Source organism: Anolis sagrei, chromosome 3 (assembly GCF_037176765.1).
Source record: "Anolis sagrei isolate rAnoSag1 chromosome 3, rAnoSag1.mat, whole genome shotgun sequence".
NCBI classification, from domain to species: domain Eukaryota; kingdom Metazoa; phylum Chordata; class Lepidosauria; order Squamata; family Dactyloidae; genus Anolis; species Anolis sagrei.
In genome coordinates, this window is record NC_090023.1 from 115,507,331 (window position 1) to 115,535,198 (window position 27,868).

Consider the following 27,868-nt stretch of genomic DNA (forward strand, 5'->3'; position numbering starts at 1 on the left):
AAATTATTACAAATAGCTTTCTATATTTTGCTTCCAGGAACGTCTATTTTAGAATTGCTGGCAATGGATACAGTACAGAATAAATGGACAGTGCAGACAATGTTGTGTTGAAAACAGTGGGGAAACCCTATTCACCTGTACTGGGAACTGTGCTGTTTTGCTTGTACATAAGTATCTGGAACTGAGTGGTTAGACAGTCACATTGGATAAAACCAAATTATTCAAATTGCTAAATCCAGGAAATGTATTGTCGAAGGCTTTCATGGCTGGAATCACTAGGTTCTTGTGGGTTTTTTCGGGCTATAGAGCCATGTTCTAGAGGCATTTCTCCTGACGTTTCGCCTGCATCTATGGCAAGCATCCTCAGAGGTTGAGAAGGTCTGTTGGAAGTAGGAAAAATGGGTTTATATATCTGTGGAATGGCTGGGGTGGGGCAAGGAGCTCTTCCCTGCTGCAGTTAGGTGTGAATGTTTAGCTGATCACCTCCATTAGCATTTGAAGGCCTGCCTGAGTCTGGGAAAATCTGTTGCTGGGAGGTGTTAATCTGTGCCTGGTTTTTTCCTCTCTGTTGTTTAGCTGTTTTAATTTTAGAGTTTTTTAATACTGGTAGCCAGATTTTGTTCATTTTCATGGTCTCTTCCTTTCTGTTGAAATTGTCCACATGCTTGTGGATTTCAATGGCTTCTCTGTGTAGTCTGACATGGTGACTCCAACCATCACCCAAGTCAAAAAGGAAGCACCATTAAAGCCTTGGCAGACCGTGCAAAAAGAATCTGCGAACCCCACCTCCTCCAAGATGAACTGAACCACCTCAACTGGGCTCTCCAGGCCAATGGATACTCCACCCCAGACATCAGAAGAGCTGCAAGACCAAGAACAAGCCACGAGAGTAAAGATGAAGATCCACCCAGAGGAAAAGTGTTCCTGCCATACATCAAGGGAACCACTGATCGCATAGGGAAGCTGATGAGGAAACACAACATACAAACAATCTACAAACCCACCAAGAAAATCCAACAAATGCTACGTTCAGCAAAGGACAAGAGGGATCCTCTCACCTCTGCAGGAGTCTACCGTATACCATGCAGCTGTGGACAAGTCTACATAGGGACCACCAAACGCAGCGCCCAGACACGCATCAAGGAACATGAAAGGCACTGCAGACTACTTCAACCAGAGAAGTCAGCCATAGCAGAGCACCTGATGAACCAGCCTGGACACAGCATATTATTTGAGAACACAGAAATGCTGGACCACACCAACAACCACCATGTCAGACTACACAGAGAAGCCATTGAAATCCACAAGCATGTGGACAATTTCAACAGAAAGGAAGAGACCATGAAAATGAACAAAATCTGGCTACCAGTATTAAAAAAACTCTAAAATTATAACAGCTAAACAACAGAGAGGAAAAAACCAGGCACAGATTAACACCTCCCAGCAACAGATTTTCCCAGACTCAGGCAGGCCTTCAAATGCTAATGAAGGTGATCAGCTAAACATTCACACCTAACTGCAGCAGGGAAGAGCTCCTTGCCCCACCCCAGCCATTCCACAGATATATAAACCCATTTTTCCTACTTCCAACAGACCTTCTCAACCTCTGAGGATGCTTGCCATAGATGCAGGCGAAACGTCAGGAGAAATGCCTCTAGAACATGGCTCTATAGCCCGAAAAAACCCACAAGAATCCAGGAAATGGTTTATAAAGAACTTCAAATCTGGATAATAAAACCAAAAATGTGATTCAGTGTAAGTGTCAAGTGTTGCACACTGGAACAAGGCCGCTTAAGTTTATTTCAAAAGTTTCACTAGGAATCGATGAAATCATTTGATCTGATTCTAGACCAGTTCATCAAATCTGATTCTAGACCAGTTCACTTATAAGCCTTCCTTTTTGGAAACTATTGTGCAACTATATAATGAAAATGTAAGTGCTACTTTATATTGGGCAACTACTGACACTTCAATGTTTCTAGCTTATATTCAAAACATATTCAAAGCATATCACTGCCTCCAAACACTGCATGATATATATCTAAATTCAGACATAGACTCACAATTGAAGGATTTCCAACAATATTTCTCAAACTGCAATTTCCAATGAAGTAATGGCCAAAAAGAGAACAGCTGTCCTCAGGTGCCTGATGGATTTCCCAGAGGCATCTGATTGGCCACTGTGTACAATAGAATGCTTGACCATATGGACAATGTTAACATTAATATGGATTGCATATGAAGCTAAATCTTTATCCTGTTTCTGTATACATAACGGATTGGAGCCAAACTTTCCTGTCCTTTGACAGGAAAGGTTTCCTCCGCTGGAAAAAAGATTTCTTCCAATTAGCAGAAGGGAACTGTTGGAGACAACGTAATGTATTATTATTTTATCAGTAAACACTGAAAGGAAGGAAAAACAAACATTTAAGATTAGTATTGGAGCCAAATAAAGATGTCATAAAAATTTGTCACTATGGAAGAGGGAATCAGCAATGAAATTAATACTCTAGCAGGAGTAGGGATGCTAAGATGCATATTATTCACTAATGACTGCCTTGTGGATTGAAACAATATGCTGCTCTGTTGCTCACCTCTCTTCTAAAGAGAATTATATAAAGGCAACCTCGGTCAATTTCTCCAGTCACTCCCAATAGATATTCATGAATTACTTTTTCTTTATCCTCCTTCCATTCTGACTACAGTTCTACATATCATTTCAGGCTATCCATCAGGGGAGAGCTTTCCAAACTGTGTGTCATGTCATTTTGTGTCGGCTGCAGTGTGGAAATGTCATGCAAACAAAAGGATTCTATGTCAAATAAGTAATCAATCACATATTTTTAAAAATATAAATGGAAATTTCTTGAGCCACATTGTGCCCTCATACATCTTGTTGCTACAATACACGTATGTGTCCCTCATATGTATCCCTTATAAGGGGTTGGTTTAATCTCTGATTTGCTAGTAAAACTGAATTACTGGGTCGCAAAATGATGCAAAATGATGCATATAACAATGGTTCTCAATCTGTGGGTCTCCAGATGTTTTGGCCTTCAACTCCCAGAAATCATAACAGCTGGTAAACTGGCTGGGATTTCTGGGAGTTGTAGGCCAAAACATTTGGGGACCCATAGGTTGAGGACCATTGGGATAAAGGACATTATGGAAGTTATTCTGTTAAGTCATGCCATCATTTACCAATCTACAAATACTTTATTATGGTTATTACTTACATAACAAGAATAGTACACAGCGAACAAGATCACTATGCTGGCTTTTCTATTTGATCACACATTGGGCACTTCCTAAGTGTCTAGGACTGTGTGATGTATTGGAGAATAATGCGTGCAGATCCAAGTAGGGTGGCCTTTTGCACCTGACAGATGGAAATTTTGTCAGTACTGATTGTTTTTAAGTGCAGGCCAAGGTCTTTAGGCACTGCATCCAGTGTGCCGATCACCACTGGGACCACCTATACTGGCTTATTATTATTATTATTATTATTATTATTATTATTATTATTATTATCTGACTAAACAAAGTTGGGAAGAGAAAGGGGACTTGGGTCTTGAAGATTGTAGTATCTTAGTATTTTAAAAACCTACAGTGAAATACTTGGAGGTTTTATAAGAACGTTCAACTTTTCAGCTTTTACTTTAAAACACCTAACTATTGTGGTTAATTTTTACACAGTAGGTATGATACTGAATCTTCCAATAAAGAACAGTTTACAGGTGTTTAATCTCCATGGTGAAACTGCAGTCCAGATAGCGCAGGTAATTATGAAATCTCCAGCATTGAAATGCCATCTGGTTTCACATTTACTGTACTTATTTTGGTCTCATGACTGCAAATTGAACAGTTTTCCACACTAAGAACATATCTTTTATCAAGAAAAATCTTCACAAACCTAGTCTTAATACGTACAGAAATGTGTACTTATTTCAGCCAAAAGTTAACCAAGCATAATATATAATCATGTTCTTGGGAATTGGACATGTTGGATTAAAAGAAAATTTGACATGCAATAGTAGTAAAGGTGTATGTTTACTAGCATATTTCACAGTATCAGATTGAGGATAAACAAGTATACATCGAATAGTACACTAAGGGAAGGCTGCCAAGTGTCTAACTACTAATACGTAGTATGTGCTGTCTAGAGTATAGCTTGTCATCCTGCCAAAGAAATGGTGCAATTCAATTCATTTGCTTTTGTCTTCCAAACAAAGGAAGCTACATTTGACAAAGGATGTCAAGGAAGACGATTTCCCCTCATCTGTCCAAATAATCAGTGTAAGCATTTCTTTGCTTTAAAAACAGAAATGAAAGCCTTAATTTTCCTGCTCATTTTTCCAAAAATATCAGCTACCAAACAGCTAGCAGAAGAAAAACAAGTAAAGCAGTGTTAGCCTAATATGGATGAAACGCTTAACAAGCTTCTGAAGTCAAGGTTTCCTTTGTAATCCAGTCCAATCTAATCTAATTATTACAGGGGGGAAAACTTTACAGAAATTTGAAAAATTGCTTTATAGGCTCATCTACACAGGTTAAGGATCCTTCCACACAGTCTTATATCCCAGTATATCAAGGCAGAAAATCCCACATTATTGTAGTGTGGACTCAGATAACTCAGTTCAAAGCAGATATTGTGGGATTTTCTGCCTTGATATCTTGGGATATAGGGCTGTGTGGAAGAGGCTGATATAGCATACAGTGGCCATGAAGTTGCTCCTGGATGTCTACAGGACATCCAGGATCCCCGGGTACACCAGTTTAGCCTTGCGCATAAGGAACATTGGAGTGAAACTCCAGAACAGCCCCAGTCTTTGGCCATAGTGTAGATAGCACAACCTGGTCTGATGCAGACCAGTCCACTGTTCCCCGTCACCACCATTCCTTGTCAGAGCAGGAAAAGGGAATGGTCAGGTCATGTCAGCCCCATCACTCCTGCAGAGTAATCTCTCTCCTTCTTTCTAGTTGTACAGGTGCCTCTGATGATGTCAGCATGGGATGCCCACAATAGTCAGATGCTCTCTCGGAGCTCTGCAGCTGTCTGACAGCAGCAACAGCAATAGTGAAGGTAAGCTGATGATATAGCAGGGCTGAACTGGTTTTGGCCCTTCCGAACCATACAGACTCCAACCCAAGGCTCGCTGGGGACGGAAAATGTAGCTGGGAAAATAGAGGGACTCATAGAGTGTGCTTAGTGGATCAACCCCATGTTTGTCTCCTCTATGTTTTGAGCTGTTTTAGTCTGGGCTTTAGTTTAAGTATGGACAAAAAGTCTTTTGTTTGCCCTAGTGCTTGTGCAAGAGGGAGGGGTTTGAGCCATGAGCTGTATGTAGCTTCAAATGTTATTTTTGCTATCTCCTATGCACTTTGATTTATACTCCATCTAAGGAACCACAGTAATGGCCAACTGCATATACCAAATTCTCTTTGTGATGCTATTAGTCATTTGGGACCATTTGGGGGGACAAGGATTTGTTATCTCCTTGCTTCATATTAAGTCTGGAGTCCCCAAAATTGTTTCAGGAGATGTGTGAAGGGCCCTCTGATGTCTGCAGGGAGCTAATGCTAGAGATATCAAGAAGCTGAACTACCAGTACTGCCTGATTTAACTGTAGTGAACAATTGCTATGAGTAGATGGATTGAAAGAACCTGTTGATTCTGCATTCAGTATCATTAGCTATTCATCCTAGCTGGATAGACTTAGGGTCCTTCCACACAGCCCTATATTCCAGAATATCAAGGCAGGAAATCCCACATTATTTGAGGCTAGATCCAGACAGGCCCTTGTCCCAGAAGCACCTGCATTAAAAACACGTGGATGTTTCTGGGGGTCTGTCCATACCCACCCCAGAAAGCGTGCACTTTCTGGGGTGGGTTGTCCAAACGTTCTCTCAGGACTAGCCCGAGAGAACATGTGGAGGCCCTACCCCCCCCCCCAAGCCCCTTAGCAAACTAATGTCATTCTCTGTCATCTGTTACACTTAGCCTATATTGCTAGCAATTTTAAAAGACCAGTAGTATGTTATGATGCATAGCACCAATACTACCCATACACCAATTGTGTTTTTGATGTTCAATATCTTAGTGCTAACTAATAGATTTGACCAAACACTACATGTCAAGTATATTATCTGCAAGTTGTGTCTATGAAAACTTTTTGCATCCAAGCTTTTAATGCTTCCAAGAAGTACCAAACTAGTGTGTGTTAAGAAAGCTGCATGCATAACAAATGACAAAGGAAGCCATTGTTTAGTAAACATTGGAAGTAAAAAATGCACACACATAAACATTAAAAGAAGAAAGAAATTTATCCAGGTGTTTTGACTTAATGAGAATCTGAGCAAAAAATAAATAGGTCTACTTACCAGCCCACTTAAAGCTACAATCCAAATGTAAGACCCAGAAGTTAAAAGCTACAAGACAAAAATGTGTAATTTAAAATGTAACGGTGGTTGCACAAACATTTTACTATTACTAATAAACACATGAAAAATAACTTCTCACCACAGACAGATATGTATGAGTAGAAAAACTTTAGAATGATCAACAAATCCAATGCACAATCAGAAGGAAAGCTTCCAGGTTTTGCACAAATTGTATGGAGAGCATACTAGCATTGTGATGAGGCCATCTAGCATAAATTCAGTACCATACAAAAACAAAGTGAGAGCAATAAAAACATACGCTACTTGTGGAGATGTTCATGGTATGGAATATAATAAATTTCAATACAATTTTGATTATCTTAATACAATATTTTTTCTAATGACCCACCACCACCACCTTTCAAGAATATAAGGTCAGTCGCAATGTTAAGCCAAACAGGAGACTAAAAATGACTTTGTCGAAGGCTTTCATGGCCAGAATCACTGGGTTGTTGTAGGTTTTTTTCGGGCTATATGGCCATGTTCTAGAGGCCCGTTGTTCATATAGCCCGAAAAAACCTATAGCAACCCACTAAAAATGACTGATAACAATTCATGTCCAAAAATACATCTTCACCATCATTATTATTTATAAAGGGGACATGCTTAATAGAAAAAAGAACAGGAAAGTAAGTTAAACTGCAGGGAAGTCCAGCAAAAAGGAGAAGTATTAAACTGTAGTGTTGCAAGAAAAGTAATAATGATCTGGGACCCGACATATTAATTTCTCCCCTCTCAAAAAACTACAACAAAACAAAAACAACACCACAATATGAAATGAAAAAAAGGAGCAAATGCATAAATATGGTGATATCAATTGAAAGACGAATTCTTCAGGTTATATATATATATATATAGAGAGAGAGAGAGAGAGAGAGAGAGGCCTATATATGTGTGTGGGTGTGTGTAAATCATGCTATAGCATGTGAGTGTGAACATATGCAAAGCTCTTTTTAATCATTTTACACGTATCAGTTAGGGTCAATAGTATTTTCTCTAGTATGACTTTTTCATTACATGTTGGGAATTTGAACAATGCTATATACTGGACACAAAGAAATGTCAAATGCTTATAATTTAACATCTCTGTAGTTCACTCTCATAAATGTCAGTGTCAAACGTTTAACGGTTGCCTTACCCAACTGTGATAACAAGGGAAAGAAACACAAGAGAAACTAAATTTAAGATAATTATGTTAGGAATCATCAGTTTAATCATAAGATGAAAGTGATTAATCAAATAACAGACTTTGCAAAGTGCATACTAAGGCCATGGGGTGGTGGTTGCACTCAAATACACTCTTGGCAAGGACACCCTGTCCCTCAGAAATGCTGCCATTAATAACCTGAACTGGATCTTGAAGTGAATCAGAAGCCAAATTCACTAGTTTGTTTCTGTCAATATTAAAAGAATCTTAATATCTGCAGAACTTCTAGCTGAACTGGGGAACTCATAGCCTAGGTCTTTGTTCCTAAAGTTTTCAGTTTAAGCCCCAGAGCTCCTTTAGGCCCCAGTTCCATAGAACTTTTGAAAATAGTCTATTATTTTTAATATATCAGTAACAACCTCCTTGCCAAAATAAAAGATATTTGTATAAAGCAAAACAATACAGACACATAGAAAGAAAGCTGCCCTATTGACAGGTATGCAAGTAGGATAAACTGTGTTCAACATCTGTTTATATATACGTATGTCTGAATGTAGGAATTGCCAAATCACTACCAGCCTCAAGTACACTCTACTTCCGGATACACTATAGCTTTTATTGTAAATTCCAATGTCACATTTTTGCTTTATGTTTTAAGACTCAATGCAAGCATCTCTCCAGATTTGTGATCTTGAGTTTTGCGGATTTTATTAAAATATTCTCTCTAGCAATCTCTAGGTCCTCCAGTGTGATTCAGCTTCCAGCAGAAGTTGATTACAAAGTACTTCTGGAAAACCTAGAAATTCCAAAAGAGGTATTCGCTCATCTAAAAACTGTAGCCATTTCTTTATTCATGGTTTTTTAATTTCACAGAGATCCTGTCTCCATAGCCATAGCTAATGGGAAGAGCTGGCTGAATATGGAAACAGGGGATCCCGTATTACATGGTTCTGGAAAACAGAACATTCAGAGAAGATTCTGATAAACTAATAAACTAAAAAAACAAATAAGTCAGCACATACTGTACCTGCAAACCCAATACATAGACCAATGTCTTGTTCGTGATGGAAAATTGGCCTAGAATTTGTGTCACTTGTACTCTTGGAATGGAGCAATAAAATGGTACAAAAAGTGCGAATACAGGTCCCAAGCTGTTGAGACAAAATACAATGTAAAAATAGGATGTCAATAGAACGTTTGCAGATATCTAATTATATCTACTTGATTAGTTTGAATAAAGCAAACACATTCTACTGCCTTTTAACATATTAAAATGTTATGTCAATATTGTTTAAACCACTGCTTCTTCAACTGTGGATCCTGGCCCTAAATGGGGTCCCGTAAAATTTGGCAACAATAAGCCTGCTACCAATAACATTCAGAGTTTACAGGGATTCTGCAAAAAATGCTTCATCTGTACTTCATAAAAAGGGGGAAATCAGCCTGTTTAGCAATCCTTGGAAATGTTGATTTATTATCAATAAATGTTAGATTTGTATATGTCTTTTATATACCTATATACTTGGTATACCTATATACCCTACAGAGTCAGACACAACTAGACTTAATGTCAAGGGAACCCTTTACCTTTACCTATATACAGGCCCGGCCGCTTGGGCACCGCACCATCTGGCCCCCCCATCTTGCCGAGTGGGGCCGAAGAGCCCAGCAGGCCCCATAAACAGGCCCGGCCACCTGGGCGCCGCATCAACTTGGGCGCCGCACCATCTGGCCCCCCCATTCCATCCGGTGGGGCCGAAGAGCCCAGTAGGCCCCGAAATAGGCCCGGCTACTCGGGTGCTGCACCACCTGGCCCCCCATTCCACTGAGTGGGGCCGAAGAGCCCAGCAGGCCCTGTAAACAGGCCCGGCCGCTTGGGTGCTGCATCATCTGGGCCCCCCCCCCCAGCAGGCACCGCATCATCCGACCCCCATCTATCGAGTGGGGCCGAAGAGCCCAGCAGGCCTCGTAAACAGGCCCGGACGCTTGGGCGCCGCATTATCTGCCCCCCCCAATTCCATCGAGTGGGGCCAGAGAGCCCAGCAGACCCCGTAAACAGGCCCGGCCACTTGGGTGCAGTATCACTGCCCCCCTGTTCCATCGCCAATCGGGCCTTGCCAGCAGACCTGGGCAACGGAGGAGATTTTGGAGTGTCAACAGTACTTCCATCGTTGTTGCTGTGATCTTCGCCATCTGACTCTATTTTTATTTTTGTGTGTTTTTATTTTTATCTTTTATTTTTATTTTATTTTATTTATTCTTTTTGTTTTATTTTTTCTCCTACCTTTCTCTCTTTGCTTAGTTTTTGTATAGTTATAGTTGGCTGCATGTTGTACGTTGTGTGTGTTGGTTGCTGATTGCGTCGGGAGGTGTAGAGAACAAATAGGATTATACATAGGAGATTGATAGTATAGGATAAGGATTGCATTGATAACATAGGATAGGGGTGAGCTGTATGAAGTGGCCCCGGGAGAGCGCATGAGACTGACTGTGATAGAGAAAGTGGTTACATAGGAAGGTGTGGATGGTAGATGGATGTATACATTGGTGAGAGAGTGTGAAGACTAGTATCGGTTGGTGAGAGAAATTGTGGAAGAATGAGGAGAGTATGGGATCCTGTGGAGTGACTGGAGGAGTGAATGTTTGTGACGGAAGTTGTGAATGAGGGTTGGTAAGAGTGGACGGGTGTTAGTGGTGTGAGTGGTACTTATTATAGACATAGGAATGGCTGAAACAGAGTCTCGTGTGAAGAACGATCTATCGCACTTTTATGACCTCCTGAGTGAATCGTTCAACCTTATGTTGCTTCAACTTAAGATTTTGAACGAGAAAATGGACCACCTCTTTAGAGGTTTTGCCTCTTTTTCAAGAACTTCAGTGCAATCCGATCCCCCAAGGGTGGACAATCTCCCATGTGCGGATCTGGCTGAGGACTTGTGCCCAATTGGAGAGAAAGCCTCATTGGACCTTGGGTTGGAAGGAGGGATGAATGTTGAGATGACTGAGGGAAGGGGAGGGTTGTCAGGTAAGCATAGGAATGAGACCATCTTGGATTGGTGGATGACATCCATGGTCTCTCAGAGGACGACTGATAATATAACATCAGATCCTATTGTTCAGCCAATCGCAGTTTGTGTTCAGGACCAACATCTCCTAACAGACAATTTTGCGATAGACATTGCTGACCTAATGATTAACAGAGGCAGATGGACTTCTAGGAGGGCAGTTTGTGACTCTCTGGCCCAAATCCTAGCAAAAAGACCTTGGGAAGTAAGACTGAAAGCCATAACATGGCTGCGGAGGGACTATCAATCACCTGACCGCTCCACTCGTCTTTTAATTACCCCAGAAGACAACTTATGGCTTGGCGAGCTATTGGCAATGCGATCCTGCCTAAAGAAATGGGGCATTACCATCAGAAGGGTAGTTGTGGACCCTCATATTCGCCCCCTCTTTGACACTGGGGTACCTTCTCGCCTTGTTCCATCAGGTCCCCGAGATAAATCCACAGACAGCTACCCTGTTAGAGCCCCCCCTCCTGGTTTGTACCAATTTGAGACCCCATCTGCCCCAGTTGTCCCCACGCAATCAGCCACACTTTCCCGTCCAAGAACACTTCCCCTGTTCAGCCCACTCAGTTCCCTCGCTGGTTCCTTGTCCACTTTAACATCGGAAGCATCCCCACCTGAAACCCAAGGGAGACTTTTCTCCAGCCTTACTTCTTCTGAGAGCTGACTAGCCACAGATTCCAACCATGTAGGGGGGGAGGGGGGACCAGAGGAGGGGGGCGCCATTCGGGTTGTGTGGGGGAGGAGATTTGCTGGTCACCAACACTCCAGGGAGAAGCGCAACAGAGTTCTTGCAACCCTGGAGAAGGTAGGAAGTGGTAGGCCCCATGGCAGTCCCCTTGGTCTTAAGGTCCTGCTGATTAATGCCAGATCCGTCAATGGTAAGACCGCTGCCATTCAGGATTTGATCCTGGATGAGAGGGCGGATCTGGCTTGCATTACTGAGACCTGGCTGGATGAGCTGGGGGGAGTAAATCTCACTCAGCTATGTCCACCGGGTTTCGGAGTGCATAAGCAGGCCAGACGGGGGGGGGGGGGAGGAGAGGTCGCAGTAGTCTTTCGGCAATCCATCGCCATGGTCAGGTGTGCTGTTCCGCAAGCACCTGGGTTTGAATGTGTCCACCTGAAGGTGGGGAACCGTGACAGTGTGGGGTTTCTGCTGGTGTACCGCCCACCCCGCGACCCAGCAGTTTCCCTGTCTGAGCTAGCAGAGGTGGTCTCTAATTTGGCCCTGGCTTCCCAGCGCTTGGTGGTGCTGGGAGACTTTAACATCCATGCCGAGACCTCCTTGTCTGGCGCAGCTCAGGACTTTATGGCCGCCATGACGCCCATAGGACTGTCACAAATTATATCTGGGCCCACCCATCAGACTGGGCACACACTCGACCTAGTTTTTGTGGCGGACAGCGGAATGATCAGAGTGGAAGAACAAAACATCCTTCCGGTGTCATGGTCTGATCACTATCTGATCAGTTTTAGACTTTCTGCGACCCTCAACCTTCGCAGGGGTGGAGGACAGATTAAGATGGTCCGCCCCAGGAGGCTGATGGATCCGGATGGATTCCTGAGGAATCTTGGGGTTCTTTCTGCCATGGAGCCTGGCGATTCTGTCAACGCCTTGGTGGATCTCTACAACAGGGAGATGTCCAAGGCGATAGATACGATCGCTCCCGAATGCCCCATCATGTTGCGTCGTGACAGGCCGTCCCCCTGGTTTACTGGGGAGCTGGCCGTGATGAAGCACACGAGAAGGGGGCTAGAGCGCATTTGGAGGAGATCTCGGGACGTGTCTGACCAAGCACGGGCTAAAGCCTCTCTTCAGGCATATTCCGCGGCTATACAGGTGGCCAGGGAATCTTACACGACCACCCGTATAGCGTCTGCAGCAAATAGATCATCGGAGCTGTTTCGGATTGTCGGGGCACTCCTTCACCCACCTGTGGTGGAGGAGACCTTCAACGACCCAGCAACTCGGTGTTGCGAGTTCGCACACCACTTTGCAGGAAAAGTTGCTCAGATACGCCTTGAGCTTGACTCCAATTTCACCACAGTACCAGATGAGGTGATTGAGGCATCTGTTTGTCTAGACCCTTGCCCATCCTGGTTAATTAAATCGGCCAGGGAGGGGTTGGTTGATTGGTTTGGGTTGATCATTAATGCATTGCTGGAGCAAGGGATTTTTCCATCTAATTTGAAACACGCTGTGGTCCGCCCACTCCTCAAAAAGGCTTCCCTTGACTCCACGGTGCTGAACAATTACAGACCAATCTCCAACCTCCCTTTTTTGGGTAAGGTGCTGGAGCGGGTGGTCGTCTCCCAGCTTCAGGGCTTTTTGGATGACATCAACTACGTGGATCAGTCACAGTCTGGTTTCAGGCCTGGTCACGGCACCGAGACAGCCTTGGTCGCCTTGGTGGATAACCTCCGTAGAGAGCTGGACAGGGGGAGTGTGACCCTGTTGGTTCTCTTGGACATCTCAGCGGCTTTCGATACCATTGATCATGGTATCCTTCTGGGTCATCTCTCTGGGATGGGGCTCGGGGGCTCGGTTTTGTCATGGCTCCGGTCCTTCCTGGAGGGACGAACCCAGATGGTGAAGCTGGGAGACGCCTGCTCGGACCCCTGGCCTTTGACCTGTGGGGTCCTGCAAGGCTCTATTCTGTCTCCCATGCTCTTTAACATCTACATGAAACTGCTGGGCGAGGTCATCCGGGGTTTTGGAGTCGGGTGCCATCTCTACGCAGATGACACACAACTCTACTACTCTTTTCCACCTAATTCCAAGGAGGCCTCTTGGGTGCTGGACGAGTGCCTGGCCGCTGTGTCTATCTGGATGAGGAGGAACAAGCTGAAGATCAATCCCGACAAGACAGAGGTCCTCCTGGTCGATCGCAAACCGGATCGGGGTATAGGGTGGCAACCTGTGCTGGACGGGGTTACACTCCCCCTGAAGCCACAGGTCCGCAGCTTGGGAGTCCTCTTGGATTCATCGCTCACGCTTGAGGCTCAGGCGTCGGTGGTGTCCGGGAGGGCTTTTGCACAATTGAGACTTGTGTGCCAGCTGCGACTATACCTCGCGAAGACTGATCTGGCCAAGGTGGTCCATGCCTTGGTCACCTCTAGATTGGATTACTGCAATGCGCTCTACGTGGGGCTGCCCTTGAAAATGGCTCGGAAATTCCAACTGGTCCAACGGGCAGCGGCCAGGATGTTAACCGGGGCTCCTTACAGAGAGAGGTCAACCCTCCTGTTCAAGGAGCTTCACTGGCTGCCGTTTATCTTCTGAGCCCAATTTAAGATGCAGGTGCTTACCTACAAAGCCCTGAACGGTTTGGGACCATCCTACCTGCGTGACCGCATCTCCGTCTACGAACCCACGCGCTCACTTCGGTCATCTGGAGAGGCCCTGCTCGTGATCCCACCTGCGTCGCAAGTGCGCTTGGTGGGGACTCGAGACAGGGCCTTTTCGGTGGCCCCCCGACTCTGGAACACCCTCCCAAAAGATCTAAGACAGGCTCCCACATTGGCAGTCTTCAGAAAGAACTTGAAGACCTGGCTGTTCCGATGTGCCTTCCCAGATTAGGAATATCCATTACCAAGTCCCAGAAGCACTTTAGTAGAACTAAGAGTGCTGCACACCGCACACTGCACTACATACCTCCTGCCATATCAGCACTTTTAATCTTGTACCCATTACTTTGGCTCGGCCCAGTTTTATAGTGTCTCGATGTTACTGTTTATTGTTTGTTGTTTATATTGCTTATCTGTTTTTAATTTTAATTTTAATTTTGCTTTAGGTGTTCATTGTTGTGTTTTGAGGCCTTGGCCTCTGTAAGCCGCATCGAGTCCTTCGGGAGATGCTAGCGGGGTACAAATAAAGTAATAATAATAATAATAATAATAATAATAATAATAATAATAATATACTTGAGGTCACATAAACATTTCTCAGGTAGAAAGAGGTCATAGATGGAAAAGTTTAAGAAGGCCTGTGTTGTAGTTCAGCCAGCTGATGACGATGAGTGATTTGGGGGTGCAGAGCCTAATTGTTCTGTAGGTGCCTAGACATTGGGGATGTTGGAGCAGGATGGTTCTCCGGTTGGGAGAACGAAGGAGGTTTTGGAGCAAGATGTTGTCTCCGAGTGTGAAAATGAAACTGGTTTGGAAGCTGACAGGCAGGGAAGGGAGGATAACATGAACTCATCAAGGCCCAAAATTCCTAGTCAAGTTTTGCTTCCTGTGTTAAGGTTTTACCTATGGATTCAAGCTCTTGTTTTGTTCCTTGTTTTCTGGATTAATGTTCAAGTTTTAATCTTGTTTTTTGGGATTTACCTTTTGCTTATGGGACTTGCTTTCTATATACACACTTGGATTTTACTCTATTATTTGCTTAAGGTGCTTCTGGCCCTTTCTTATATGTATTTTATCAAGAAAATGTTTAATACCACGACTGGTTTCCTGGTGAGTGCTTTCAGCAAGGTGCAACACCATGGTTTAAACCAGAGCTAATTTGAAAAGTCTCATTCAAATTAGCATCAGGTACATACTAGCTGATTTTACAGGACAGGTACATCCTCAAGGAAGTACATGCCTCCCCACATGACATCCACCGACCCATCATTAATACAAAGCTTCTGCCACCACAAGACAAGACCTGGAGGACTGAGGCCTTCACTGGCAGCTGCCACCCAGCATGGCAAGGATGTAGGGTTATTCTGATCTGTTCCCTGATCTGCAATTTTCTTGGATGTATTCATGCTACAGTGTGACAAAGAAATGGAAGCTAGGATCATAATCTATGGCTTTCGTGTAAGACATGTATTTATGACATGAGCGGAAGAGAGATATTCTAATACAAAAATGACAGTTTATCTAAGATAAGTGGTAAAATATTTTTCCTAGAAAGATGTATTTTTTAAAAAATTCCAGTTCAGATGCAGAATTAAAAATAATGATATGAGGTTCAAAAAGTGAAGTGCTCAAATTTTAACATGTATGAAGATTCATCCACTCAGGGCTCCTGTAAATAGTAGCACAATAAAAAGTGCTATTAATTGATGGAAACTTAGCAGAATTTTTTGTGGTTTTAAAGTCAGACCCACTTACATTTTAGGCAAGCTAACTTTACAGACTAATCTGTTCTATCATCTGTCTAATTAGGGTTTACAGATTAGTGCCCCATATCTTCCTCAAAGTGTTTGAATCAAGCTATTCAGACACAATCATATATTATAGTAACGCATCTGTTAAGGATAGGGCTTCTTGAGACTTAAGTTACTAGCATAACTGGATGGGCGCTTTTAACATTTGATTAATTTTGTCACAGTTTTAAAACAGAAAATACTGTGCAAATGCGTACATATTTTAAGGAAAGTAAACACTGCCTCTTACTTTCATTAAAACAATTACCAGTTAATGAAAAACTGGGAGCGGTCCAGACAGTGGAAGTAGTGGGTTTATCCCGTGCCTTCCAAGAAGGCGCGGAATAAACCCACTCACAAATTAATTTACCACAAACCAGGGTTTTCCTGGTTTGTGATGAATTAATTCGTGTTTCCCTAGGACGTCATCTGGACAGCCCCTGTTAATTGTGGGAATTCCCATGTTAAAGGGGCTGTCTGGAAGCACTCTGGCTAGGCCTGCCTTCTATTGCCTTAGAAATTCTGACAGGTGATCTACCTTCTTTGCTGCCTGTGCTTCTTTAAAAAAATGTGGCTTCATTAATCTTCCTTTCTTCCGTCCTTGATAACTGCTCTTCTCTTTTGTGGGTTACCATTTTCTGGTGAAACTGCTCTGTGGGAATATTCCTATTGACACAACTGACTTGTGGGAAACCTCACTGAGCCAGAAGCTACTTATGTACAATACTATGCTGATGTGGCCTAAGGCTGAAACAAAGAGCTAATGACTAAGAGAAGGACAAAAGTAAAATCTCATCTCCCATTTTACCTGTAAATATACCATGTTTTTCAGTAAGCCATTGTTAAAAATGCATCACATGTTTTTAAATGAATGATGTAAGAAGAGGGAAGAGGTGGTGGTGTAGGAGAAAAAAATAAGAATAAAACCCACAATATTTTCATGATAAAGGCAAGGTTCCATAATTGCTTCAATACAGTACAGGATTGTCTCCAAAACCCTTTTGGTGGTCTATATCACTAATTCTTATGACCTCATCATACGTATGTTTTCTCCATTTATATCAGTTTCTACATACTTCAAAGACAGACTGTCATGGAGCCCATCAAACGACGAAGGACTGCTTCTGGTGGTTGCTCATGGGACTCCATCTCTGCAGTGTGTAGCAACGGGAGGATTTCAAAGAAGGGCAGAAATCAACTCCATTCCTTTTCCTGCGCATAGAAACTTTTAAAAATGAGCATTTTGCCTTGTGATAGAAAGTGGTGAATTTGTCCAATTACTTTGTGATATTTCATTGTGGATGCTCATGTGGCCGGTCTGCTAATGCTTAGTGGTTTATAGACTGTATGTGTCCCATTGAAATAAGTGTTTTAAAGAGTGTGTCTGTCTACATTAGTGTAGGGGCTTCAGGAGAATGCCCCCATGGAAAGTGGTGTCTCAAAAAGGATGCCTGTTTTAAAAAGTATAATTGAAATGGTTGAATTAGAAAATGGAGGAGACATTCCTGTGTAATGGAGTTAAGTAAGTTCTCCATCTTCCTTAAAGATAGAACCCTATGAAACGCCATGCAAAGAAGACAATTACACCTGCTTACCCCCTTGTGGGATGAAGTGCTTAACTGTGGGACATGACCCTAAATGGGATCCCCTTAGCTTAATGTTGGGGTCCTGAAAATTTTGACAAATTCTAAATCTCACCTAGTGGCTGTTTTAGATATTTACACAAATCTGTTTTGCAGTGTTTTCAATGGACTCTGCAGAAGATGCTTCGGCTGTACTTCATAAAAAGTAAGTACTATTTAGAATACTCTATTTTACAGAGGGGAAGCTGAAGGAGGAAAATAATTTCCCACATTTTTGCTGATTATTTCCCCTCACCACTTCCCATTTCATAAAGAGAGTTGTTTCCACAGCGGGGATATGGGTGAAGGGAATAACAGGAAAAAAGGGGAAATGATTTTCCTTCTTCAACCCACCCTCCACCCCCATAAAATGGATTATCCTTCTCACTCTAGTGCCCCCTGGTGGCCTCCGCCCACATAATGGAACAAAGTCAATTTACAGTAGACTTTAAGAGATTTATTACACCACGAACTCTCTTTTAAGAGAGCTGGCAGCTAATTCTGTGATACATAAAAATTGCTTTTTAAGGGTTATAGTACTGTGGAAGAAGGAACCTCATAATGAGATATGAGTCAAGCTGTTTAAATATTTTGTACTATAATTCTTTCCAAAACACAGTGTAATGTTCAGCAGGCTGACTTGGTGGATAGTCTAACGGGCTGGATCAAAGCTGAACGTCAAATCCCACATGTCTAAAGTAACACATCAAGGAAGAAAGCTGTTACATATAAAAACATTCAAATATTTGATGCGCCTCTCTGTGTGCATATGCATACACACATGCATACATATTCTTCTACCATAAATGTAATCTTAAATAGTAGATTCCAGCCATTAAAAATTGCATGGCATTGAAAATTGTATACTTGGCTCTAAACTTAAACATTTACATAAGCTAACATTATCTGAATGTAGTAGAGTGCTACTAAATTCAACCACTTTAGTGGCATTATGAAGATGATTACTGGAAAGAACCAGAAACAAGCACTCTGGACATGTGGGATTTTACGCAGAATGAAGAGCATCACAGACATGAAAGCCAAAGGATTTTGTTACAGGTAATCAACTGTCAAAATGACTACAGTATACATTTTGAATCACAAATACTATTGTCTGTATTTTCTTAACAGGAGCATTGTATTGCTGCTTCTAAAAACAATTAGAAGAATATACCAAACATATTTACAAATTGCCATAAACATAACTAACCCCTTAACTCTGTTGAGTAAATGAACAAATCTGATTCTGGACTGAATAATATTTATATCTTTCATGGACTAAGAACTGCACTGACTGCTTGGAATTTACTCATGCAGAATTCCCCCGCCCCCAGTATAAAGAGATGTTTCAGGGAAATTAGGCTTGTAGATACCCTGGGTAATTTCCTCTAGTAAATGCTACCTTTATTGTCTCACAGGTACAAGCAGACAACACAATCTTTTGGAAATGTAAATTAGTTTCAATTTCTTCATGTTTTGCCACAAACTTGTGATAAATTAGATTGTATCAGTCATTTCACTCCCATTGTCATACCAGGGCTTCATTTTTTTTACATCTATCTGTTCCACAGAGCCTTATATTTAAGTAAGACATAAATGTGAGTTTTCTGTAAAGTTTTCCGTATGCAGCGCTGCATATGAACTCAAATCTTACACAGAATCGCCAACAAACGCCCAGTTTTCACCACGATGCTAGCGAGAGGCAACTATTATGCCAAAGACTTGGCATAATAAAACATACTGGGTACAAGTTAACTAGCAAAAAAAAACTGGGATGATGGTCACATTGGGAGTAAAGGCTCTTCTGGAATCTTGAACCAGTTCTTAAACACGCTTCTGGAATGAGCTTCGTGTATTTCATGTGGACTGGAACATACTTAGTCCTAATCTTTTTTATACTGGTTTTAAACCACTTCTTTGGATGTGTTGCAATAGCAGATTCCCAGATCAGTTTAGTGTTTACGCCTTATTTTATTTTTTAGGTTATTTAATATTTAATGTTTATTTTACTTAAGTGATATTTATCTTTACTGTTCCAATGTAGCACAAATCCTATGTAAAATCATACTACATATTTTGGACATTAATATTGAAATCTCATATATATAGAAAGTCTTTACTTTGCAGATATCAGGCTTTAAAATGTCTATCTCTTTTACTAAAATGAAGGATCTACCACTACACAACTCCAAAGATTGCTGCATCAACACAAAGAGTCAACTACATTATACCACACTTCCACAGCCTGAATACCAGATCCTGTCTGATCTTGGGAGCTGAGCAAGGTGACTATTTGGGTGAGAGACTGTCAACAAATGCCAGAGCTGTAGGCTATATTCCAGTAGACTGAACTGACAAAACTACCTCTTAAGAATTCATTACCTAAGAAACCCTGTGAAATTTATGGGAGTCACCATAAGCTGACAGGCAACTTGAATGCGCACACAAACACATACCATACCAGATTTTCTGTGTTATTCTGGGCAAAGAAAGATGTTAAATGTTTATGTGTCCACTCAGTTTAGAAGAGTATAAATATCTTGCTTCAACCGCCATATACTAGGGTAAACAGATTTGCATTTTTGTAAAATAATTCTAATTATTGAAGGGTATTGGATGGTTCCATGCTGAAAAAGTGCAGAATCAAGTGTGCTCTATTAAACGGAGCCAAAAAAGGCAAGACGGAATAAAAACAAACACAATGTTATAAAATTTTAAAAATGCATTCCTCTTGCACTAACATTTTCCACACCAGTGAACTTAACTGTCTACATTAATTGGGAAAAATCCAGTTTTCCTTCAATGGGAAACCCTACCAACAACCAAAATGGTTGGTAGGTTTGAAAAAACAGCACAGATTTTTTCTTTCTGTTGTAGTAAGATAACATCATATTAGAAAAATTTTGCTTGTTTATGGGGAAAGCTCTTAACATGATCAATTTTTCGATACGGTGTACGTGTCAATGTTGTACAATGTATATTGTATATACAATGTATATTGTGGGTCAACTTCTATGTAAATTCTTCAGAAGAAAAGTGAATATGGAGGACTAAAATGTCCCCTTGTGGTCTATAAGCATTGACAGAAAAAGCAACATACTGAAGAAGAGCAATGATCACAACCTGCCAGGAAGAAAGGCAAATGTCTAGAGACACTGATATTTATTTATTTGTCATGTCAAAAGCGAACTGAGAACACAGTAATAATGTATAGAAAAACCACAAACAAAGATAAAAACTTGGTATTATGCGAAATTTCCTTTGACCAGAAGCTGGCCACTTTGAGTTCCTCTGGTGTCGCTGTAAGAAGGTCCTCCATTGTGCATGTGGCAGGGCTCAGACTGCATTGTAGTAAGTGGTCTGTGGTTTGCCCTTCTCCACGCTCACATGTTGTGGACTCCACTTTGTAGCCCCATTTCTTAAGGTTAGCTGCTCTGCATCTCATGGTGCTAGAGCACAGCCTGTTCAGTATCTTCCAAGTCGCCCAGTCTTCTGTGTGCCCAGGGGGAGTTTTTCATCTGGTATCAGCCACTGATTGAGGTTCTGGGTTTTAACCTGCCACTTTTGGATTCTTGCTTGCTGAGGTGCTCCTGCGAGTATCTCTGTAGATCTTAGGAAGCTATTTCTTGATTTAAGGCATTAGCTTGCTTGCTGATATCCAAACAGAGGATGGGCTGGAGATGTCCTTTCATTACAGATGGGCCTTAGTCCTTTCATTACAAGTTGCTACTTCCTGACAGATGTCAGGTGATGCAATACCTGCTAACAATGTAATTTCTCCAGTGGTGTGTGTCATAGACATCCTGTGATAATGCAGCATGTCTCATTAAGAGCCACACCCATTGTCTTAATGTAGTGAGATGTATTCCTCACTGTGCATGCGTATTCAGCAGCAGAGCAGCAAAGCGCAAGAGACACTGATGAGAATTAAAGAACTTAAGATTCATAACCTTTGGCATCTGCTTTCCTTTTACTGGTAAAACAAGGCTTCCTCCTCATTTTATATGGTAATAAGGATGATCCAGAAGAAGAAACATATAGCTGACACCATGACACCTATCTTGATCTTGGCAGAACACAAGTAGGAAGGTTCTGCCTCGCTCGCAACGAGAAATGGTTCAAGGTGGTAGCTCATACAAAATCAGGCCAACAGACAAAAGCTGTGTGCAAACTTGCATAAAATGTTATCACTTTCAACTTACTTTCATGGAACACCACATCTTGTCGTTCTATCATTTTAAAAAAATAATCTTGTGACGCAACATTTTTTTCTACAAAACCCACAAAACTTTTTTTAAAAAATAAGTCTTTAACACCCCACAGGGCTTTTGACTAAAATAGAACAATGAAACATGCGAGCTGAATAGATGTTCTCACTTCCCATATTTTTTAAGGTATACTTCAGCTATAGGGAGGGGAAATGCCATCCACGTCATAAAAGGCTAGTCTGACCTACCGTAATCATTCTTAAGAAAAACATGCAAAGAGGAAACAGCTCCATATGAAATGTGCGGCAAATACAAACACACAGAGGATTTCATGAACAGCAGTTGCGTGAGTACCAGTAATATTATATATTATTCCCCTGCACAAAGACAATTAATTGATTTAAGAAGCCAAGAAGTAAATTAAAAATATTTCTCAGGCAGCAGTAATTCACAGATAAATTTCAGGACTTCAGTCCAGACCAGTGCAACAGAATCCATCAACACAATTTCTGTGTCAGTGACAAAGATGTTATTTATGTTACTTAGCTCAAGGGGATATAATCAGAAGAGAAAAAGATATGCCTAAAACAAATATTTGTTCTATTTTTTAAAAAATCTGGTAACATTAAAGTTAGTGTTTTGGGTTTGTTTTAATACACTACTTGGTAAAGCTCTAGTTTATTTCTAAAGCAGTTCTGGGAAAATCACGTTCTGGTCCAAGACAAGTATTTAGACGACAAGAGACCAATGTTTATAGGATAGGAGGTACTTTTTAAAGTATTCTTTATCCACTGTTAGTGTTTAAAATATGTGCTATTTTAAATTCTAACTCTGACAGGCATTTCTTCTAAAACTGTTTTTATTTCATGGATTTTAACTCCCCTCAACTAAAATGGCTTTCTTTGCTATATTGTGTGCAATTGTTAGACTGAGTTTCTTTTACATGCTTTAAGTTGTTCTTCTACTTTAATTAAAATACTGTTTTTCGAAGTCCAAGTTGAAGCATGTTTACTCCCAAGTCATTCCCACTGAGCTCACTGGATCTTATTCTTAAACAAGATTGTAACCCCAGACATTTGCTGAATATGTTTTCAGAATATAGTATTCTTTATGTTAAACTAGTAAGGTAAAAGGTAAAGGTTTGCCCTGACAGCTATGTTCGACTCTGGGGGTTGGTGCTCATTTCAATTTCAATTTCTAAGCCGAAGACCCAGCATTGTCCCTAGACACCTCAAGATCATGTGGCCAGCATAGTTGCATGGAGTGCCGTACCTATTGATCTACTCACATTTGCTGAGCCTAACAGCAGGAGCTCACCCTGCTCCCAGATTCGAACCGCCGACCTTCTGGTCAGCAAGTTCAGTAGCTCAGTGGTCTAACCTGCTGCATCATCAGGGGGCTGTTAAACTGGTAGAGACCCTATAAAATTGGCATTGTCAGAGGTTGATAAAATCACATTTATGATTCATCATTTTCAAAAAGTGAAATTGTATTCTATTAATGCAGGAAAAATCACAATATTTTCAGTGGGATTGATGTTTGGTAAATGTATGTATGGTTATTAGTTTGATAACAGTCGTCTTTGTTAATAAAAACTGCAAACTGCACAAACTGCAAAGTCACAGTATTAGCTCTTCAAATGCCATACATTTTAATACAACATGTGTTACCAAATGCTTCCACATATAAACAAATGCTTGTCCAATTGTGGATGGAGAATCTTTGGCTCTACAGCTCCCAGATGTCCTGATCATTTACCATGCTGGGTGGGGTATTTGGAAGCTGAATTATATGTAGGTCATCCAGTATCCCCCCATTCATAATAATTTACTGTCATATCGATTTGTGATTATAAATCTTTTATTTCATGCACAATCTTCTAATATTTTAGCAGAACTTTTATGTATAGTTTATTTCTAAAATGTTTAAATGCTGGTTTATTTTTTGTCTCCTCTAGCTGTTGTTTTTTTTCTTCTGTTAATCCATCACAACTTTACTCTTCTTACAAAATGTGGGGGATAGACTTGATTTTTTTTTAAAAAAATAGGTATTTTGGATTCAGGTGGCCTGGAACCATGTAAGAATACTCACAGCCTTACTATAGCCTTATAATGAAGAAGGCACTGGGATCGGAGGAAAGAGTTTTAACCAATCAATAGCCATCCATCTATTAGACTGGATTGAAAGTCACTGACACAACTCCTATTTGCACAGATTGAGAAATGGATGACCCTTTCTAGACAGATAAGCTCCTAACTAGATCAGGGCAGGGTTATTGCTCCAAATGAAATAAACCTAGAAGATTGAATTTAGCTGAAGTTCCACTGAAACAACTGAAAACCCAGAAAATGGGGACCACAAGCCATAAAATACACAAAAACTGTCAGGAACAGTGGTATCTGCCCATGCTTCCTATTGCAAGTTTCTGACACTTGAAATAAGAAATCACCAGGAGTTAGAAAAGTGTCTTCCTTCCTCTTTCTGGCATCTGTTGTCCCTTTTCTAGTTTTTCCCCCCAAGCTAAGTTCCTTTTTGTTCTTTCCAGACAAAAAGAATGAAATGTCTCAATAAGATGGAGGGCAAACAATACATATGTATACTAAGAAAGAAGCTCCATCATGTTCAGTGGGCTTTTCCATGAATAGCATGCAAAAGATCACAGCTTGGCTACGAAACTAAGGCTGCATCTACACTGCCATATAATGCAGTTTCGGAATGTGAATAAACTGCATTGAATTGGATTATATGAGTCTACATTGCCATACAACTCGATTCAATGCAGTTAATCCACATTCTGAAGATGTATTATATGGCAGTGTAGATGCAGTTTAAACCTACTGTTAGAGGACTAAGTCCAGCAGAACAGCGTAAGGTTTCACATTGATTATGCAAAGATTGAGCTTGCTTCTGAAGGTACATCTCAAATCCCATAAGTTTCCAGAGAAGAAAAATAACACATCCCCACCAGCAAAGACAGTTAAAGAAATGCAGAAACCACTTGACAACAAATTGGAGCAATATCCTGTTTATAACAGTACTGCCGCAAGCCAGCTATGAAATACTGGTGTTAAGCAATTTGGATTGCTATCCACAGGACCTATTTGTCTAAACCAAGTGTAGGACCTCAAGAGTCTAGAGGATGAAAACCACGCAGCCACTTCTCTTGCCACTTCCCCAGAAGCCAGGGCATTTCTTTTTAATTTAACTTTAAACTCTGTGGGTGAATATAAATAACACTGCATGTTACTCTTCCACTACTCCTACTCCGCACAGCCAAGTGAGGACATTCTATTGTTTAACACAACAACTATTAGTCATGCAGTGTGAACAAATCACTGGAGGAAAAAGTTTGTCCTAGAAAAAATAATAATTCAAAAAGCAATATAAAATGGTAGTAAAAACGCAATTTTAAACAAATATTAGAGAAATATGGCAAATGCTCAATGTGAGAGATGTGATTCTACACAGAGGAAAGAATAGTAAATTGGCATGCCACACCCATGGCATGACTGAGTATCCTAAGTCTGCCTCACACCACAAAACACAGTGAAAAGTTGTGTATATAATATATATATTAACTTTCAAGTCACAATTTATATAAAGCATAACGTTTTTTTAAAGTACAGTACGCTACACTGCTGAACTTTACCTATTTTTGTAGATAGTCTAAAAAACTGTAAATACGCACAACATGAATGTAAAGAAACAATTTTGGAAAGAGTAAAAATCTCCTATTTTACTACTTGAGGCAAGAAGAAGAAAAACTGTTCAGAAAAATTTCACACACAAAACACCACATTCCTTTGAGGAAACACTAATCCTTAGACACAAATACTTATAGAGACTATGGCAAATATATAAGTGTGGTTTATTTGTATGCGTGTGTGTCAGGAGTAACTTGAGAAACTGCAAGTCGCTTCTGGTGTGAGATAATTCGCAATCTGTAAGGATGTTGCCCAGGGGATGCCTGGATGTTTTGATGCCTTATCATCCTTGTGGGAAGCTTCTCTCATGTTCCTGCATGGGGAGCTGGAGCTGACAGAGGGAGCACATCTGTGCTCTACTCGGATTCGAACCTCAGTCCTGCTGGGACAAGGGTTTAACCCACTGCTCAACTGGGAGCTCCTTGAGTGGTTTGTGAAAACAAATTTATGTGAGAAAATTCATTTTGCTTCCTTCTTGGATTGTCTTGCTTTCTTAGCAGTCTTCATATCTAATTTTCCATTCGCTTGTTTCTACCAACACATCATTGATCCTATTCCAAATATTAATTTTGCTTAGTAGAGAAAGGCTATTCCTCTGGTAGGTTCAGATTTTAATCCTGCATGTATTTCCCGGCATAATAAATACTTATCTTAAAGTAACAGTGCATAGTATTTGTTCAAGTATTTCTCTACTGCTACCTAACTTAATATTCTCTCTCAATACTACTATAGGTAGTTGTTTGGCATTATTGCTGTTATTTTGCAAACTGCAAGTTATTTTTATGCTTCTAAATGATACTGTGTAACTGCCTGAAGACTTTTTAAAGCAGACAGTCAAAATATAAACAACCAAGGTTTTCCAAAATGCCACACTTCCCAATTAGAAAGATGTAAACAGAAATAAGATTACTCGTATTCATTAAAAATATTTCAATTCAATGCCTTCTTCTGTTTTCTAGGCCTCCTAAACTTCCTGGAAGTCCACCAACTATGGCAACACTCTCAGCCACAGTGGCTGCCATGTCCCATCAAGCTAACAATACAACCTGTGACCTATATGAACATAAGGAGTCGGCACGGATCTTTCTACCTGCATTTTACAGTGGTATCTTCATAGTTGGAATACTTGGAAATGGACTTGCTCTCACTGTGATAATTAAAAACAGAAAAAAGATGAATTCTACCACTATTTACTCAGCAAATCTTGTTGTGTCGGATATTCTTTTTACTACAGCTTTACCTACAAGAATAGCGTACTATGCACTGGGCTTCCATTGGCCGTTTGGAGAAACATTGTGCAAGCTCACAGCTCTTGTCTTTTACATCAACATTTATGCAGCTGTGAACTTTATGACGTGTTTGAGTTTTGACAGGTTTCTAGCTGTGGTTCATCCTTTACGCACCAAGGTCAGAAGAGTGAAATGTGCCACATACATTTGCGTTTTGGTGTGGTTTCTTGTACTCGGACAAACTCTCCCATTACTTATGCATATGATGTCACATGACGAAGGAAGTAAGATAACATGCATGGAGTATCCCAACTTTGAGAACATGATTGACAATCTCCCTTGGATCCTCCTTGGTGCCTGCTTACTGGGATACATAATTCCCCTTGGGATTACACTAATCTGTTACTCTAAAATTAGCTATAAACTCTGTAAAACTGCAAAGGGAAACTCTATCGCTGAAAAATCAGGAACAAACAAGAAAGCGATCAATACTATCATTTTTATCATTGTCGTCTTTGTCGTCTGTCTCACGCCATACCATCTCGCCATTATTATACACATGATTAAGAAGATTGTGCTTCCTATCATTCCATGCAGCCAGCAACAGCTCTTCCAGAAGACTCTCCATTACACAGTATTCCTGATGAATTTGAATTGCTGCTTTGACCCTTTCATCTATTTCTTTGCGTGCAGAGGATACAAAAGAACAATAATGAAAATACTGAGACGGCAAGGAAGCGTATCAGTATCAAGTGCTGTCAAAACAGCTGCCGATGAAAGCTCTCGTGACATTGGAGACACACAGCTCTCTCCCCTTTCAACATCTGGCAACTGGAAGCTACCGAAGGAACATTTAGGCACAAATGCTGCTTGAAGCAGAAACACTGATATCAGCGAAAACTCCTTCAAGAACTCAATAGTGTGAATCTTCTAGGATTGGAGGGTCGGTGGATCATGTGGCACATGCTGTAGCAGGCACAGCAAGAAAATGAACAGCTAACAATTACTTTGCTTTTTTTTACTTCGGTTTCACACAATGTGTTTCGAACTGCTAGGTACCGCTCCGGCGGGAAGGTAACAACACTCCATGTAATCATGCTGGCCACATGACCTTGGAGATGTCTATGGACAACGCCGGCTCTTCGGCTTAGAAATGGAGATGAGCACCACACCCCAGAATTGGACACGACTGGACTTAATGTCAGGGGAAAACCTTTACCTTTTTTACCTTCACACAATGTTGTCATCACGGAGCATAAGAATGTCCTACATATTTTTGTTTTTCAATCTTAGTAAGCCAAGTTGTTG

At 41.0% G+C, this 27,868-nt stretch overlaps 2 protein-coding genes across 2 annotated transcripts in view; one reads left to right on the forward strand and one right to left on the reverse strand.

The window, feature by feature from the left end:
- UBAC2 (UBA domain containing 2) overlaps positions 1-27,868 on the reverse strand; it is a 104,318-nt gene that overhangs the window by 31,692 nt on the left and 44,758 nt on the right. Inside the window, exons 5-6 of the mRNA XM_060769553.2 lie at positions 8,616-8,739; positions 6,382-6,429 (exon numbers count right to left, since the gene is read on the reverse strand). Of these exons, the coding sequence (XP_060625536.1) occupies positions 6,382-6,429; positions 8,616-8,739 (172 nt within the window). The remainder of the gene's footprint in view (positions 1-6,381; positions 6,430-8,615; positions 8,740-27,868) is intronic.
- Positions 21,775-27,764, forward strand: GPR183 (G protein-coupled receptor 183). Its single transcript, XM_060769551.2, has 2 exons — positions 21,775-21,973; positions 26,291-27,764. Exon 2 carries the CDS (start codon positions 26,322-26,324, stop codon positions 27,432-27,434), a length of 1,113 nt encoding a protein of 370 aa, XP_060625534.1. The 5' UTR covers positions 21,775-21,973; positions 26,291-26,321; the 3' UTR covers positions 27,435-27,764.